Source organism: Gadus macrocephalus, chromosome 23 (genome assembly GCF_031168955.1).
Source record: "Gadus macrocephalus chromosome 23, ASM3116895v1".
NCBI lineage: Eukaryota > Metazoa > Chordata > Actinopteri > Gadiformes > Gadidae > Gadus > Gadus macrocephalus.
Window position 1 is genome coordinate 12361640 of NC_082404.1, and position 17593 is coordinate 12379232.

General features: G+C 41.2%; 2 protein-coding genes across 4 annotated transcripts in view; one reads left to right on the forward strand and one right to left on the reverse strand.

The window, feature by feature from the left end:
- The window catches only part of bco1 (beta-carotene oxygenase 1), a 68776-nt gene that overhangs the window by 3327 nt on the left and 47856 nt on the right, over positions 1 to 17593 (forward strand). The window contains exons 8-11 of one of the 2 annotated variants that reach the window (XM_060044872.1): positions 502 to 604; positions 835 to 929; positions 2364 to 2475; positions 3005 to 3179. In XM_060044872.1, coding sequence (XP_059900855.1) covers positions 502 to 604; positions 835 to 929; positions 2364 to 2475; positions 3005 to 3150 — 456 coding nt within the window. In that variant the 3' untranslated portion in view covers positions 3151 to 3179. Of the gene's footprint in view, positions 1 to 501; positions 605 to 834; positions 930 to 2363; positions 2476 to 3004; positions 3573 to 17593 lie in introns of those variants that run through there. The other variant, XM_060044871.1, reaches the window with a different exon arrangement.
- The window catches only part of LOC132452319 (cAMP-dependent protein kinase inhibitor alpha-like), a 12488-nt gene continuing 12160 nt past the window's right edge, over positions 17266 to 17593 (reverse strand). For both annotated transcript variants that reach the window (XM_060044883.1, XM_060044882.1), the window contains exon 3: positions 17266 to 17593. This exon is cut by the window's right edge and continues 769 nt beyond it. The gene's annotated coding sequence lies outside the window, so the exon portion shown is untranslated.

Consider the following 17593-nt stretch of genomic DNA (forward strand, 5'->3'; position numbering starts at 1 on the left):
TGAAAAATATTTATTTACTTTGCCATCCGCCACAAGTAGTAAACCGGTGTGTTTAGTGTGCAACAAAGCCATTTCCATGATGAAGGAATACAAGGTGAAGAGGCACTACAACTCAAATCACGGCTTGTTTGCTGCCAGTTTTCTCATATGAAAAAACAAGGGTACGTTGCTCCATGACCAGTGAGAAGCTGCATGAGTGTCTCAGGATTGGCCTTACAACGTATGAACTAGGGATGGGCGTGAGGTATCGATTACTTGATCGATTAATTGACATTATAAGTTTTGTATGTGTGGCCCATGAACCACCAGCGGTTTTCCTTTTTGGCCCACTTGTTAAGGAGGTTGAATAGCCCTGCCTTAGGCAGACTGCTGACATATTTTGACTGCTTCTTGAACAAACGTGATGGCTGCAGTCTAAAGGGAGCTTCAAACTCAGCCCTGCCCCTTAAAGTAGAGAGGTTCTAACTCCCAACGTCGTTGTGTGTCTCCTATGGTCTTCAGGGGGCCGCTGGACAGAACCTGGTGACAAACTCGCTCACCACAGCCACCGCTGTCAAGGAGGCAGACGGAAAGCTGTTATGCACGCCTGAAGTGCTCTGTGAAGGTAAACCTTGACTCTATCATACCTGGCCGAAAGGTTCTGGTTTCAAACCCCGATATCTGCAGTCCAACTGAAGCCGTCCCTGAGCAACAAGCATAGCACCTACCTGCCCATTAATGACATGAACTAAAAAAGGCTTTGGGTAGAAGCCGCTGCTAAAATTACCTAATCTAAGTTTTAATTTAGAATCCAAGTATTTTTAAAAAAAAAAACACGATTTTGCATTCCCATAGGTTTGGAACTACCCAGAATTAACTATGACTTCAATGGCAAGAAGCATCGCTTTGTCTATGCCGCCTGTACAGAAGAGTCTGCAGTGGCCACAGAGGTAAGGTTAAAACATGACTCTGTTTTTAAACGACCGCATGACTTGATCCCTACAGCCACATCCAGCTTAATGCATCACAATATGGCAGATTCCTGCTGACGACCAGAGAATAGTTCCATGTGGGAAACAGCTTGTTCCTGCCAGCGTTCTATTTACAGAACTAGGAAGCCATTTGCAGAACTAAGAGTTGACAATTGACGTAACAGAAGCCGGGAAGTTAAGGACTTGAGCATTGCCGCAACAGGCAAGAACATCCAAAAAGGCACATCCCAAGCCGTTCTAGTGGAAATGGTTGAAAATGTCCGGTCCAACGATCAAACAATCATTCCGTGCCACTGAGGGAGAAATTCACCGTATGAGAGGTTCAGAAGGGAATGGCTTTCCGTTCCTCACTGGATGTGATGTGGCTTTTATGTTTCCTCATGCGTCATCCAGTTAAAAGGACAGGACAAACAGAGTTATGGAAACGGTTAGGTCTGATATTGACAGAACAAAGTGGAGTGGTGTGAGCATCATGGAGACTGTTATGGAAAGGCGTGGCCAGAGAGGCCAAATAATATTCTATAAAGTAGACATGCCTGCGGAAATGCTGGACAACTAGGAGGAATCTCCATAAAGGAGGTCACAAGATTGGCATAGCCTCAGTTTCAAATCTCGCTACGGTGGCAATGCAAAATTCTTACTATTATCATCAGACAACATTGTATATATATATATATACTAAAAATATACAAATTATCTAAGTTACATAATTACTAGTCAATTCGTATAGATTCTCCCTGGACCGAGAGATGTTTGCCTTCCTCTCTCGAGGATAAGAGTTTTGTATTTTGCATTTCCACTGTAGCCACAAAGTGGGATACTGAGGTCATACCTGTGTACTGACTTCTTTGTTGTGCAGATTCCTTTAACTGTCCTATAGCTAAAGGAACTGCAGGACAGTTACCCATACTGTATTGCAAATGCACTATGCATTTGCAATGCATAGTGACTCTGTGGAGCTATTCACTGACTCTGTGGAGCTATTCACCCATAGTGTATTGCAACGACTTCACCCATAGTGTATTGCAAATTAACTTAGTCTCTCCATGGCCGACTTCAGCCATTGCCTATTCAAAACTCTCCACGATGGTCACTCCTTTGTTTCCTCTGCTGTTACTGCATCATGCATACTCATTGTCTGATTGAATGTATGCTTGGTAAATTGCTCCCTGTGTATTCCCATGATGCTCTCAAATAAAACAATTCATAGCTTTTAAAATGTCAATATGGGTCCCTAAAAAATGACTTCATGTCCTTCATATACGTTTGATTTGTATAATTTTAAAATATAACCTAACTAGATCTCCTGCATTATTTTTTGACTGAGGACACGTACTTCAGGCCTCAGCTCCTCCTAAAACGTATATCGCCCGTCCCCTTCCCTTTCTTCAGCTCGGAAAGCTGGACACAGAGACCAAGGAGATCGTGAGATGGGCCGAGGACAACTGCTGGCCCTCGGAGCCTGTGTTCATCCCCCGACCCAATGCCGAGTCTGAGGATGATGGTGGGTCACTCATACTTCTACTGTGTGTGTGTGCGGGTGTGTGTTTGTGTGTGTCTCAATCTGTGGTCCAAGTACCGTAAGCTGGGCAACGTGCTGGCTGTCGAGGGTCCGACGACTGGTTTACAAAAATCAAAGGTTTTCAAGTTGCAGCTTACTGGTTGTTATGTTGAGAGAAACATTCAGACTTCCATTCAATAAGACCGATGAACAGGCAATGGATAAGGACACGCACACACTCACGTCGGCCCCCATTGTCTGTAAAGGTACGAGCAAAATTGCTTCAAAGATTCTTAAACGGGATGTTGCATGAATTATATGGTACTGTGTTGATATAATTTCAACTAACTGATTGCAAGACATATACGGCCCTAAAGCAGCGTCCCTTCAACGGGAAGATCGATAACGTCTACTCTGAAAGTTTAAATACATATTATAAATAAGTGTCATGGTTTATACGTATACACCAAATGTATTAATATGCTCATTTCGGTTGGTCTAATGAAAGGCTTGTTTTCCTCTCCCCTCACAGGAGTGGTGCTGGCTTCGGTCTGCACCGTCCCGGGAAAGCTTGGCTTCATCCTGGTCCTGGACGGGAAGACTTTTAAGGAGGTCGCTCGGGCTTACATGAATAACGAACTCCATAGAGACATGCACGGATATTTCATCCCGCAATAGTCCCAGCAACACATGTGTGTGGGTGGGTGTGTGTGGGTGTGATTGTATATATATGTATATATGTATACATATACACATATACATATATATATATATATATATATATAAGTATATATATACATGCACTGTTGTTTTTTCAAACTAATACAACATCGATCAATTGTTTACTCAAAAATACTTAAACTTACACTTACCCTTAAACATATTGACTTACGTCTATTGTTTTATCGATTGATGTATTTACAATTGTATTTCTTTATTTGAACAATGAAAGATTTGTTATTGATTGTTATTGATACCTCAAGTATTTGTTAATGTTGTATTTTATGAATTTTGATATTTTATCGACAGCATTGTATATTGACATACTATTGTCTGTTTTCCAGCATATGCATATCAATAAACATTCTAAGTTGAATTTATTCAGTCTTTTATGTGTTTCCTTTGCGTTGTAGCTTATTTTTTGAATAACTTTTCTATAAAAATTAATATTAAATGCGTTTTGGCAGGGGCTGAGGCGGTTACCAATAGTCAACTTCAAACCACTTGAGATAAAGAATCTGAAAAATCAGATGCAAAGGCTTTTACCCCTTGTGAACAAAGTACAAGCACTGAGCGCTTTACGGTGCTAGCCCAATGCAAACCCCCTGGGTCAGACGCATTGGTTGCAGATATGTCTTGATATGTTGGAAGAATCCAGGACAGTGACGAAGAAAAGTAGCCAAAGTTCACTGGATAAAGAAAAGCTCCAAAACGTTATCTTCAGGCCTTGTAAAAATGGACAGAGTCTAGTTTCCCAGTTTCTCCCTGTATGTTATCAAGTCACTAACCTTGTTATTGAGATAAATATCTGCGGTTCTGTGCTCTTGCGCAGGACAAACTGTCTTTGTGCGCGGCAGGGTGTACACGAAGTAACAAGCTTCAGATTTGTTAAAGAAATGTATATAGTTGTATTCTGTTTCAAATTAAATTAAATTAAATTACATTTATTGAAGACAAACTAAGGTTATTTCCCGCTTCGGGGCTAACTTCAACAAGTAGGCTAGTGACAATGCCCCCCAAATTCTGAGATACCCCTACCGGAGGTAGAACTAAACCCAACAATGTTTTTCCTCATCTCTAAGGTCTCCCATACATGAAAGTGATTCTTGGCTAAAATATTTTTACTGCTAAGATTGTGAAATTGACAGATATTGTTATATACCTCCAAACAAAAAAAGGCCTAAAATATAGCCTGTCCGTATGGGAGTTAAGACATATAAACTAATGCAGAATGATAACACAAGCTCTGAGAGCTTTGAGACTTGGCAAGTTTGTAGCCAGGGAGTCAATGCACCTACTGGAAAAAGCTGGATGTGAATATCTTGATGTATGAAGTAGATGGAGACCTATAAACACATACCTAAAATAAGCGGACAGTGAAAAAAATGATTTCTATGCAGAATGTTATCATTTACTTTGTAGTTGCTTTGCCAGGCATTATCACAGGAACACATACGATGGCTTGTTGGAAAGGTGGGATTGTGCTGAATCCAGCAATACCAAATATGTATATATGGTATGAACAATAAAGATGGTATGTCACTCAATGTATGAGGTGTCCAAAATGAAAGAAAATGAAACTGATATAAAAGTCCAAAGCTGCAAATTGCAAATTAAGTAAGAGGTTAGTGCTGCTCTATACTACACATTTAATAATGACACAAATAATATAGCACATTGTATATATACTGTATATATCTATACAGTTCATATGGAAACAAAGACTGAAATTGAAAGATGACACGTTTACAGTGACTACTTGGACTGTCCTCGAAACTCATAAAATGGCTTGTTGGAAGGATGTCATTGCGCTAAATCCAGCCAACCAAATATAAAAATATAATATAAATATATCATATATATAATATAAAATAAACCATACAACCATTCATAATTAGATGTTTTAGCTGTCCCAAATGAAAGAACTCATTGCATTGCAATGTGCTGTAGTGTCCTATCTGAGGCGAGTCTAGTTATGGCTTAGGGCCTGGCAATAGCACACACAGGAGACCAGGAGTCAGGATTGCAGTTTGGCATTGATGAGCCTTTTAATAAAACTATTACTTAAACTATAACATTTCATTGTCACTCATCCACATCATCATCAGTGACAAAATGAGTCACATTTGGACAGTCTGGAAAAGAGCAAGAGCAAAACTCAGTGCAAGTCAATCCCACTGCAAGACACTGGCATTTGGTGGTATCATTGCATTTTCCATCTTTACAGTACATATGGGTGATGTCTCTGACTTCTTTAGGTGCTGGTTCCTTCTGGAACATCACAGGTTCAATGGACCCATCTTCTCTGAGCTTCCATCCTCTACCAACTGGGTTCCAGAGATGAGGCCTGGCCAGGTGGCTGTGACGCCACACTGCTGTTTGATACAAGGCTCTCAACACATGTTGCTGGAAGGCATCTTCTGTTGGAGGTAGATTTGCTGCAGATGCATCTGTGGTAGATGCAAGTGTGTACCTCAGCTCATCCAGATTGGTGCAAAGATGTCCATCCACCCTTTTCTTTTGGCCATACAGGAGCAGGGCATATTTTCTTGCCACAGGCAAAGCTTCTTGCAGGCTTCCAGAAAGTCCAAACTTAGTAATTTCCTTCAGCTCACTCAGATGGGACTTCAGTCTTGTGAAGGCAGTGGTCTTCCCAATTCTGTATAAGCTGCTTGTTGTATCGCAACCTGTGAGGGCATGGCATGCAGGCAAACAATCACAAAGAACCGGTCCAAGCTTCTGAGTGATTGAACAGACTGGGATGAATCTTTCCTTCAGGCCATGTCCAGAGTGCATGAAAACTGCAGAGGATCCAAACATTCCTTTGCTTGTATAGTAGATCAGCAAAACCAGCACATCTGTGTCATCACATTTGACTATTAGACGAGAATGTGACCTTGCAAGGTGTATTGCATGTAACACCAGTCTCGTATCTGCCTCCTCCTGGTCACTGTAAAGCTCTGTCAAATTGTCGATGCCTGACTTCCTAACCCTCTTTACTTCCTCACCATTATCAAATCCACCAGCCAAGATAACTGTGTTCTTTGAAGAGAGTCTCATCGGCCCAGTACTTGTGATGTAGTTACTCACAAAGCTACATAGAGCAGCCTTGTTTCCACTTATCTTAAGGTATTTCCTATAGTTTGGAACACTTGCTTGTCCTGTGATGATATGTGTTCGTGTGGTTTGAATGGTGCCTCTTCTTTGCCTCTCTAGATCTTTGACTGAGTGTTGATGGTCATATCTGTCAAACACTACAACAACACAGCTGATGCCTTCCTTTCCCATTAACATTGTGATCTTTTTCCAGACACACTCGGCCAGGTCGTTGAATGTTTGAAAGGCTGAATCATGGAGAGTCTGTATAAGAGCCATGCCATCGATGATGTATGCTGATGGTACGTCAACATTTGGCAGCTGCTGTGACTCTTCAACAACAGCCTCCAGTTTCTTGGCAAGGTCAGCTTTAGTTGTCTTCCTCATGCTTCCATCATCATAAAACAAAGAGGGCGGGACAGCTGCGAGTTCATGAGACATCACAGTTTCCATGGACACCTCTCGCTGCTTGGAAACAGCCAGTAACCTTCGAAAGAGCACATCTGAGTCCATGTGAACCTGTCTAGACTGGACTCCAACTGATGTTTTCATATCCTTGAAGGTTGCACACTGGTTTCTTTTCTCAGGCTCCCAGAAGCTCTTTGTTCTTTTTGATTTTGCCAGACATTCTTCAATAAAGACGGCATTCTGCTTTGCACCATCTTGGAGGAAGCTTGAGAGCCCTTTTGCAACCTTCTCAGATGCAACCTGACCACTTGCAATATTGATCAATTCCTCAGGAATGCTTTCAAGATCAAAAGGATTCTGTCTCTGCTCCACAGCTTCCATTATCTTCTGTATGTCTCTCTCGTCTCTTTCCGTTCTGGATGCTCCATGCTCCTGGTGTACTTTTTGGCCCTTTGCATCAGTGTCACAAAGCTCTTTCATGGCATCCACATATGCTGTGGTCACATGTCTTGTCATCAGCCATCTTGTGAGAGCTCCCTTTCGCAATGTAAAACCAACAACTCCACCCTGACTCTTGCCTTCACGATTAATGGTTTGCTCCAGTGCCTGATCAGATGCCACACAGTTGAAGCTTCGATGCTCAGACCGGCGAACAACAAACCCACCTTGCTGCATGAATGTGTATGCTTCTGGTTGTTCATGTTCAAGAGCTTTCATTTCTGCAACATAGACAGGCATGTACTTGGAATAATTGGTCCTTCCAGCAGCTCTGAACCAAGGCATAACTTCACACATGCAATTCAGGTGAAGTTGAAAGTCAGCTTCGCGTTCTGAGCGAAGGATCCGTAGCAACAGATCAGCACCATTTAGGAACATTATCCAGTATCCAAATGTTGCTGATTGCTTAACTCCCTCGTTTGTGAACTTCTGGATTTTCTTCTGAATCTCATGGAGTTCAGTCTCCACCTCACCGATGAACTGTTGAGCAGTGGCCTTGTCATTACCATGAAATGCATGCTGTACATCTCGTAGGAGTTGCTCTTGTTCTTCAGTCATTGCACACAGCTTTCCAGAAGAGCCTGAACAGAGCCTCAGAGGCTAGCTTTATGCTCCTTACTCCTCTTGCCAGCTGTTTCCCTTGAAGCATCTGTCGAGCTGTTCCCTCTGCATACACATCTGACTCAGTAAGTATGTCAAAGAGTCCACCATCGCCATACAGCTTTCCGATGCTTGCCAGGTAAGCCATCGTGATATGCATACCTCCCAGTCTCATTGTGATCTTTCCTTGTAAAGGAAGTGGTTTGCTCCACATTATCTGTTGTGCTTTACTATAAATAGCAAGGTCTGCAGTCACAAGAATATGGTCCTGTCCCAGGTCTGCAGCAAGCTGTACAAGTCTTATCAAAGATGTATAGATGGTGGACAATTCTGAGGGTGATTCTCTTATGAAGGGCATGTAGAGTACACTGGCTACTGAACAAGCAGTGTCTGACGTGAAGGCATTGAATGCAGACCATGAAGGGACATGCTGCTGATTCTCAATTACATTTCGGGACAGCTTCCATACCAGATCTCTGTCTTCAGCTGCTTTAGAGACTGTTGTGTTTGTGTTTAGTAACTCAGGAAGTTCAGGTGGTTCTGGTCGCTTTGTTGATTTGATGTATCTGTCAATTGAAATGAGAGGATAATCTTGTGATCATATGCATTGAATATTATATCACTTTAAAACTTCACAGCATACATTCACTTCACTATTAAACATTTCATCCACCCATTATATTTTTAGCAGTGCATGTGAATAAGTGGATACCATAACATTAAAACATAAAAATTGATTTAAAAAAAATGTCAATGTCAAAAATAAGTACCTGTGAAGTGTATCTCCATTCAGGTCGAATGTGTTTAAGGTGGTGAGGGACCTCTCTGGAACCTGTGCTAGGCATGTATCTGCTGTGGAGACTTGGCCTCTTCGGAACACAACAGAAGCCATAGCATGAGTTGTATGCTTCCCATCCAGGGTATCTTCATTTTGGTCAAAGTTGTCGATGGCTGCATCAACAATTCCATGTTCAGCGACTCCAGTGAGGCCTGTTGGGATGTAGACACCTCTTTCTGTCCTTGATATCTGGTCTGCTGCCACAGATGTGAGGAAATGCCTAACCTCTGTATAGGAAACACAGTGCCCCATTGCACTGAGCTCATCGATGAGTGTCTTACTACCAAACTCATGATGAATCAAAATGGCGAGTCCCAGTGTGATTGACGTATGGATGTGACGGCTCTGCCCAATGAGATCATGACAGATTGCTATCACACACAGATTGTCCTTCGAAGCTGGGTCATCATCACATGTTTGGTAACCTCTGTGGGCACGTGAATCAACACACCAGTTCACAAAATCATACAGGGTGTTTGGTACATACTTGCTGCATTGACAACGTGATAGACGATCACTGCTGACATATGATTTACTGTCATGCTCTACCTGCTCCATGCTTTTCCTCAATATGTTTTACAGAGGGCTAAGCACTAATTTACTTGTATGATTCTAGGTCAGCCTTTTGACATGAAATGTAATGATTGTAATGCAATGATTTACCTGTCAGTTTAGGAAAATATCCATGAAGACAATGATGTAGCTAGCTTCATCATTGGTCACATCAAAGGTCAAATCAAAGGTCACATCAAGGGGGTAGTGGGTTCTACTGCCCACTTCTGGTCTGGAGAGACCAAAGCTGCCAACATTATTTCCCATTATTCAGTAATTACTTGACTACAAAGAAATTCAAGTGGATGTAAATATTTTGATATAGGTGTTCTTTTCAATTATAACCTGATTCAATTGGATCTTTCTTTCTGTATGAACTATATAATACAATGTGCCATATTAAAAATATAATCATTAAATGTATTATAATATACAGCAGCACTTACCTCATGTAAGTTAATTTGCAGTATTATTGAATTTATCAACATTCCTCTGACCACTGATATTGGGCATTGGACTGGTTTCATTTTCTTTCATTTTGGACACCTCATACATTGAGTGACATACCATTTTCATTGTTCATACCATATATAGATGTTTGGTATTGCTGGATTCAGCACAATCCCACCTTTCCAACAAGCCATCTTATGTGTTCCTATGATAATGCCTGGAAAAGCAACTACAAAGTAAATGATAACATTCTGCATAGAAATCATTTTTTTCACTGTCCGCTTATTTTAGGTATGTGTTTATAGGTCTCCATCTACTTCATGCATCAAGATATTCACATCCAGGTTTTTCCAGTAGGTGAAGTGACTCCCTGGCTACAAACTTGCCAAGTCTCAAAGCTCTCAGAGCTTGTGTTATCATTCTGCATTAGTTTATCTGTCTTAACTCCCATACGGACAGGCTATATTTTAGGCCTTTTTTTGTTTGGAGGTATATAACAATATCTGTCAATTTCACAATCTTAGCAGTAAAAATATTTTAGCCAAGAATCACTTTCATGTATGGGAGACCTTAGAGATGAGGAAAAACATTGTTGGGTTTAGTTCTACCTCCGGTAGGGGTATCTCAAAAACTAAAGCCCTTTCTGACTGTTTGTCACTAGCCTAAAGGTGTTAGTTGCTCTTGGCCTGGGGACAAACAGGACAAGAGTGTCAACAACAGGGAAAGGGCGAATGAACAACAGCATCTGTCCTTTAACAAGTGAATCCTTTTATTCCTCTTAAACAAATCGTCAGACACACATTCGGTGTGGGCGCTTAAGCCACCTGGGCTGTGCTTGGGTAACTGGTGTGAATCCTCTCTCTTGGTCAGAGAAGAGACCGTCTTTTTGTGCATAATGATTGATTAGGGAGTGGTTGCTGGTGAGGCTGATCCTTAACATTTCACATCTTGTTTTTGTGCGTGTGTGTGTGTGTGTGTGTGTGTGTGTGTGTGTGTGTGTGTGTGTGTGTGTGTGTGTGTGTGTGTGTCTGTGTCTGTGTGTCTGTGTGTCTGTGTGTGTGTGTGTGTGTGTGTGTGTGTGTGTGTGTGTGTGTGTGTGTGTGTGTGTGTGTGTGTGTGTGCAATATCTCGGGTTAACTGGTGGCAATTCGGACATGTCTGAGCAGCCATTTTGGTCGGGATTAAACAAGTGTATACTTCTTCCCACTCCCTTTCAAATGTGTTCAGGAAAAATATAGGGTTGTTTTTGTTTTTGTCATTCAATGACATGTTTCTTGCATATTTGAAATGAAAAATTCTAATCAAATCAAATCAAAATATACACATACAAATATTATTGAAAAAGTATGATGTAATAAAGTTGTCAGGGAAAAGGAGAGAGGGCCAAGCAAAACAGGATCAAACGTACAGAGTGAGCAGTGCCAAGCGCAAGCAGAACAGGGCAGGATGGCATGGCATCCTGAATAGTACCAGCTAAGGGGTTGACATTTAGAACTTGAAAACAAGCAGACTATATTAAGAGATGTGTCGGTTAAAAAAACCAGGACAATCAATAAGCAAAGGGTGGTCATGGGTGTGGGGTTTGATGGAAGCCCTGATCAAAGAGATAAATAGATGAGTGAATGACTTTGATGCTCAGTTTTTAGGGTGCACTGAGAATAAACGCTCTTTATGTGTATGGTCCTCTGTCCTCACCTCTTTGCAGACCAACCCATCAACCCATTAATAATGGCTGATTTAAATTATTTTCCCATTCAACCAAATCCTAATGATTTGTAAATTAGGATTCCTCTACTGAACGAGTGATTCTTGCAGCAGAAGGCCAGACATGGCCAGTTATCATTGTATTTGTATTGTGAGCCTTTTGTTTGCCTACCTTTCACTGACTGCAGTGTAGTGTCTCATTGGTTTTTACAACCAATAGGCTTACAATAACAAAGACAATTGCTAACTAAAATGACTGAATGACACTGGCATGAAAATGTCAATTGACATAGCATGTTGTGTCGGTGCTAAAGAACAATGTATGAGGTGACACAATTTTGTGGTCGCTTATCCAGACAGATAACATGATGCACTTGATTCAGCAGGATGCTTAACTGACTGCTGGAGGTTAGGTAAGCATTTAAAGCCCTCTGCCTCGTGTTTTGAAGTAAATTAAAAAAGCATTAGGCTTTCATGCACAGATTGTTTCTGTTTATTGCTGTTAATGATCAACCGCAAAATATGCTCTCGTTTTGATATGACCTTATAACACCGTAAAACGCATGGCTCTGCTTTGAGGTTTCACAGAGTGGGTCATGTGGGTCAGATGACCATTGGTACCCTGATTGTTTCAGCATACCATTCAATGTAGAAGTTATGGTTATAAGCAGGCCTACAGGCCCATGACGCAGATACAGATAGAGTAAGAGGCATTTGGTGCTGTCGTATTCTGCAAAGCATGGCTATTCCGTCAACTCATCCATGTACTGCTACATTCTGTCCGAGCCACACCACAGATTGGAGGTGTCCTAAAATAATCCTTGAAACCACGTAAAGTGATTAAGTATTTAACTTTATAGTCAGCTGCTGCAAATACCAGAGGCCAACCAATCAGAGTGTCCAAAGCAGGCACTCTTTGATTGGGTACTGCACTGGGAATTCATACATAATCAGCTGCTAGCGTCATTAATTGCTCCAAAGTCTAGTTTGACAATAGGATGAAGAGGTCTTGTTTATGGCTGGCTGTGGACTTCGGATAAGCCTATGAATACACAGAATATCTCATTGGTTTTCAGAACTTTATCCAGATTTAATTACTACATTCGTTTTTATTGTGAATTACTGGTAACTTAATTTCATTGAACTTGCTCTGAAGGTGTCAGGTTGTAAAGGTTAGGGTTAGGTTCTAACCCTAACCCTGTTCAGACATCCACAGTGTGGATTCCTGAATCTCTTACTTTAATGTTGTATGCAAGCCTCATAGCCTATATCACGCATGGGAACGTTTACGCAGGAAAAAACAAAACAATTTAAAGTAGGAAGGAAGCTAAGAATAGACAGTTGAAGCTCAAACACAGAACAATAGGGCACAGAACCATCACAGAAAATCGTTACATGAAAATCGTTAAACATTTGCTAATTGTTCCCCAGACCATAAAGAGACAAAGAGCAGTTAAATTCCCTGTTAAGTTGTAGATGGAAACATGTTAGCGAAAACTTGTATAGATAGGGAAGTATCTATACATAGGCCTACGATCTTGTTTCACTAAACATTTATTAGTGACGCCATCAACGCCTTGAACTGGTTTGACTCCAGACAGGGTTCATTTGTGGTCAGACCTTCTGCCCATACAGCGCACCACCGACAGACGTGCACTTTATTGTGATGCACAAAAATACACTTGCTAACACAGACTACAGATTGAACATAATTGTCTTCATTATGGTATCACATCGTTAGTCAGTTCATCAGTTAACGAGGGTCTGTGTAACAGACCATTGTAAGGTATCAACAAATTCATTGAAAATCAAAGCCTAAAAATTATATTATGGTAATTTAGAAGCAGCAGGGGGCTGACCCTACAGCTTACAATCGGATGATTGACATGTATCACATCCAGGATAATCAAGATCCTTTGATTGGAATGACCAAAGAGATATCTAGATGTCATCGTGTTCTTGGATAACTTGAATATACTTCTAATGTTTATTACTTCTGAGTAATCGGTGTCTGTGTGTGTGTGTGTGTGTGTCTGTGTGCGGCTGGTTGTGTGTGTGTGTGTGTGTGTGTGTTTGTGTGCGTGTGTGTGTGTGTGTGTATGTGTGTGCGTGTGTGCGTGTGCGTGTGCGTGTGTGTGTGTGTGTGTGTGTGGGTGTCACGTGCACAGCAAAAATCACAGTGTACATTGTACTCTATGGGTGTACATTTAACACCCACTTCGGGGTATATATATAGGTCCAAGAGTTCAGTGTTCACTGAACACTGTTAGAAGAGCAAAATATGTACTCCAAATTTAGAGTTACATTTGAACACTTTGAGAGTGCAAATGTACTCCATTAGTGGTACTTTTGGGCACTCATTCAGTGCTTCCTTACACCTGCAGTGTAAACCTTGAACCCCAGATAGAGAAAATATGTACTCCAAGTCAGTGCTTTGTAGCACTTCGCAGAGCTGATTATTTAATACTTCTAGAGTGAGAATGTACTCTGACTGGTGTACAACCAACACCTTTGAGGTGAATTATCAACACTTCATGAATGAATAGTCTACACATTAGATTCTTGCTGCTGTTGTTGTTACAGTGCATACATATATAATATAGTTAACATTATAGTTAAACTTTAATTATTTTACATCAAGAACCATATTTAGTTTTACATTTATATGATGTAACAAACAACTTGAAAATAAATAAATAAATGTGTCCCTGTCAACCAATTAAAGGGGAATTCCGGTGTAAAACGGATTTGGGATATGTTTTGTATGATAATGAGTTGAAACGTTCGTTTTGGAGCACAAAAAAACGCACATAGACGCTTTCTTCAGTTGGCTGTTTTTAGCCGATTCTATCAAAACGCTATAAACTTGGAACAATGGGGGCAGTGGTTATGGTAAAAACTAAATCGCTATTTTAAACCATTTAAAAGGCTAGAAGTAGCCCGACACTTCTTTGGTAGTTCAATAAGAGTATTAACTAGGGGTGTAACGGTACACGTATTTGAACCGAACCGTCACGGTACAGGCACTTCGGTGCGGTTACAGAGGTGTACCGCGGTCCGTAAATGTGGCGTACATAGCGTTAATATGGCGAATGTAAAGGCTTGTTTTGCGGTGCGGAACTTAAAACTTGAAGTCGGAGTTCCCCCCGGACCGTTTAGCCTTATTAGGCTCGGCTCGCACGTGCGCGAACTCCGCGTAGTAGCAGTAGCAGAGCGCGATCGCGACTGTGTGTGGATTGATGTCTACTAGCGAACTGAGAGCGAACTGCATGGCGAGCGACAACAGAAAACCGGAGCTTGAAGATGCCCCCCTGTCATTTAAATCCCAAGTGTGGGAGAACTTTGGATTCCTATCACAATGGGGAAAGACGAGTGGACAAGTCGAAAGCTGTGTGCAGACATTGTTCAACAGCGATCGTCTATGCAAATGGAAACACATCGAACTTGCACAAATTTTCGCCCCCGGTACAATTTTAACGTGACGGCACCATCCAGGTGTTACTGTCACCGCTGCAAAATGAAAAAAAGTTGTTCAAATCGTTCAAACCCAGCTCCCTACACTATTTAATCAACCCCTGCACCCCTGTCTGGGAATTCAGAACGGGCAAATGCCATCACCAGGTCTATTGGTGTTTTCATTGCCTCTGACCTACGAGAGGCAATGAAAACACCAATAGATTATAAAATACATAAGCTGTAATTTAAGTTAAGGCTGCAGTTGCACTTTTATTTAATGATTGATTATATTTATGAGAACTTCAGAGCTTTAGAGAGCTGCAGGAATATGTTACAAACTCTTTGTTTACATACCAGCTTAAAGAGCCTAGACTGAGCATTAAAACTGGATTTTTCATTAATTTTATGTTAGGGTTATTGGAGAATTGCATCATTTTATTTGTATGTTTCATACTGACAGCTAAAACTGTTGTGTTTAATTCGTTACTAATTAAACTTATGTTCGTTCTGTCAAGCAATCCGTTTTTTCACCATAACTATGAACCGAACCGTCCTGTACCGTACCGTGACTTCAAAACCGAGGTACGTACCGAACCGTGACTGTTGTGTACCGTTACACCCCTAGTATTAACATATAAAACGAGGCATTGAGAACTTTGTAAGTGTACAGATTGTTTATTAAAAAGTACATTTTATACACACAATACCATCAGTAGATCACCCGTCGACGCCATTTTGTTTTCAAGACTCGATAAGTAGATTGCCAAACAGAGATTGTGACATCCATCAGCAACACACAAGCTCTGGCGGCATGCCATGGGACCTTTAAAAATAAAATAAAAATTATCAGGATACAATTACCCTGTGAAACTTCACTACACGATCCACAGCTTCCCTGATACTGATTTTGACAGCTCCCTTCTTTCCACTTGGATTTGGTGGCAGGAGGTAGACAAGCAGGAGAAGTGAGGCCATGTCACTATCCCAACCTGAAAAGGGAGAGCACATACTTTGAGCATGAAATACACCTGAAGAAAGCACATGAGTCACTCGGAGCAATTCCTTGGCAATATTGATTCGATCCTCTCTAGTCAACCGTCTCTGCCGAAACAGTTTGCCGCGAAGTGTGGAAGAGGACAAACGGTCACATGTCTCTAGATTCAACCAATGAGAAGGCGCAGCGAGCCAATGACGAATCGAAACCTAAACCGACGTGCCGCCGGGAAAGTTTCAATCAACCGTTGGACACTCAGGGAGTCCATCATCCTAAAATAAACACTTAAATTACTCTACACCAGCATTATACTAGAGACAACACCCAAGAGTGTTTCTGGTACACCCCCAAAAATGTACTTAGTGCCTATTCAACACCAAAGTGTATACAATCTACTCTGGTCATGAATACTCTGGGATTTTAACACTTTGGCATTTGCTGTGTGTGCGTGTGCGTGTGCGTGCGCGTGCGTGTGCGTGTGCGTGTGCGTGTGCGTGTGTGTGTGTGTGTGTGTATGAGTTATGTGTATATCTAGTGGGCGCTTTCTTCATCCAGAGGTCTGCAAAGAAAGACAATATACGTGACCTCTAACCCTAAATCTCCCAGTCATAGCCTGGAGGCAATTAGTCAGATCCTATTGTTTATCTTGTATTAATCATTACCATTACTCAAAGTTACTTGGAGTACATTACTGTTGGTACATGACATCATTGTGGCCACAGTAAACAACCACAACGTTCTCCTCATCTGTTTGTTCAAATGCAGGCCCTAAAACATCTGACGCTATAGGGAGAGCCAAACACTGTATTCTGACGCTCATTACCGCACATCAGAAAACTCATTTCAAGGAGGAATCCTCGTAAGGCCAACACAGGTTTCGCTCATAACGCTAATTGGGGACCTATTGCAACCAGACCCTTTACCTAAATTCTCATAACGATTCTCAAAACGGTTGATCATTTGGCAAAGTGCCCAATGCACCAACAGGTCTTGAACTAGAATAAAACAGCCAAACTAAGTAATGTAATGAGATAGAATCAGTTAGATAAAACACACACAATTGAAATTATTATAATATGTTCATTCACGTTTTCTTGATTTTTCATTTATATAAAATGGGTTGTCTTTTTTTCTACATGCTTCGACCCAGGTTGCTTCTAAACATAACCGATAGCCCCATCTTGTGGCCATGACACCATCTCACAGGAACACCCCCCCCCCCACACACACACACACACACACACACACACACACACACACACACACACACACACACACACACACACACACACACACACACACACACACACACACACACACACACACACACACACACACACCCACCCACACACACACACACACACACACACACACACACACACACACACACACACACACACACACACACACACACACACACACATTCACTACTGCAGTCACTACTATCAACTAGTTTAGACTAGTCATTACTAACATATATTTTTCAATCTATTTTATTTATAAATCATTCACATTTACAGACATACTCCAACTCAGACAGTCACCAGTGACCAATGTTTGGAAGAAGAGACATAATGCAGGACTTTTCTGAGGGAATCAAATGAGAAACCGGGGGAGTTGATTATGATCATACTTTTTCACGCAACATTACTTTCTTTGGAAGTGTGAGATGTATACAAAAGAGAGCAAATAAAGACAAATAACAAGACAATAAACACAAACAGTAACAAAAATAGAAAATCATTTCGTTCTGTGTAAAATATATGTTGATATTGTAAACACAGGAAGTGCAAATATATCCCTTA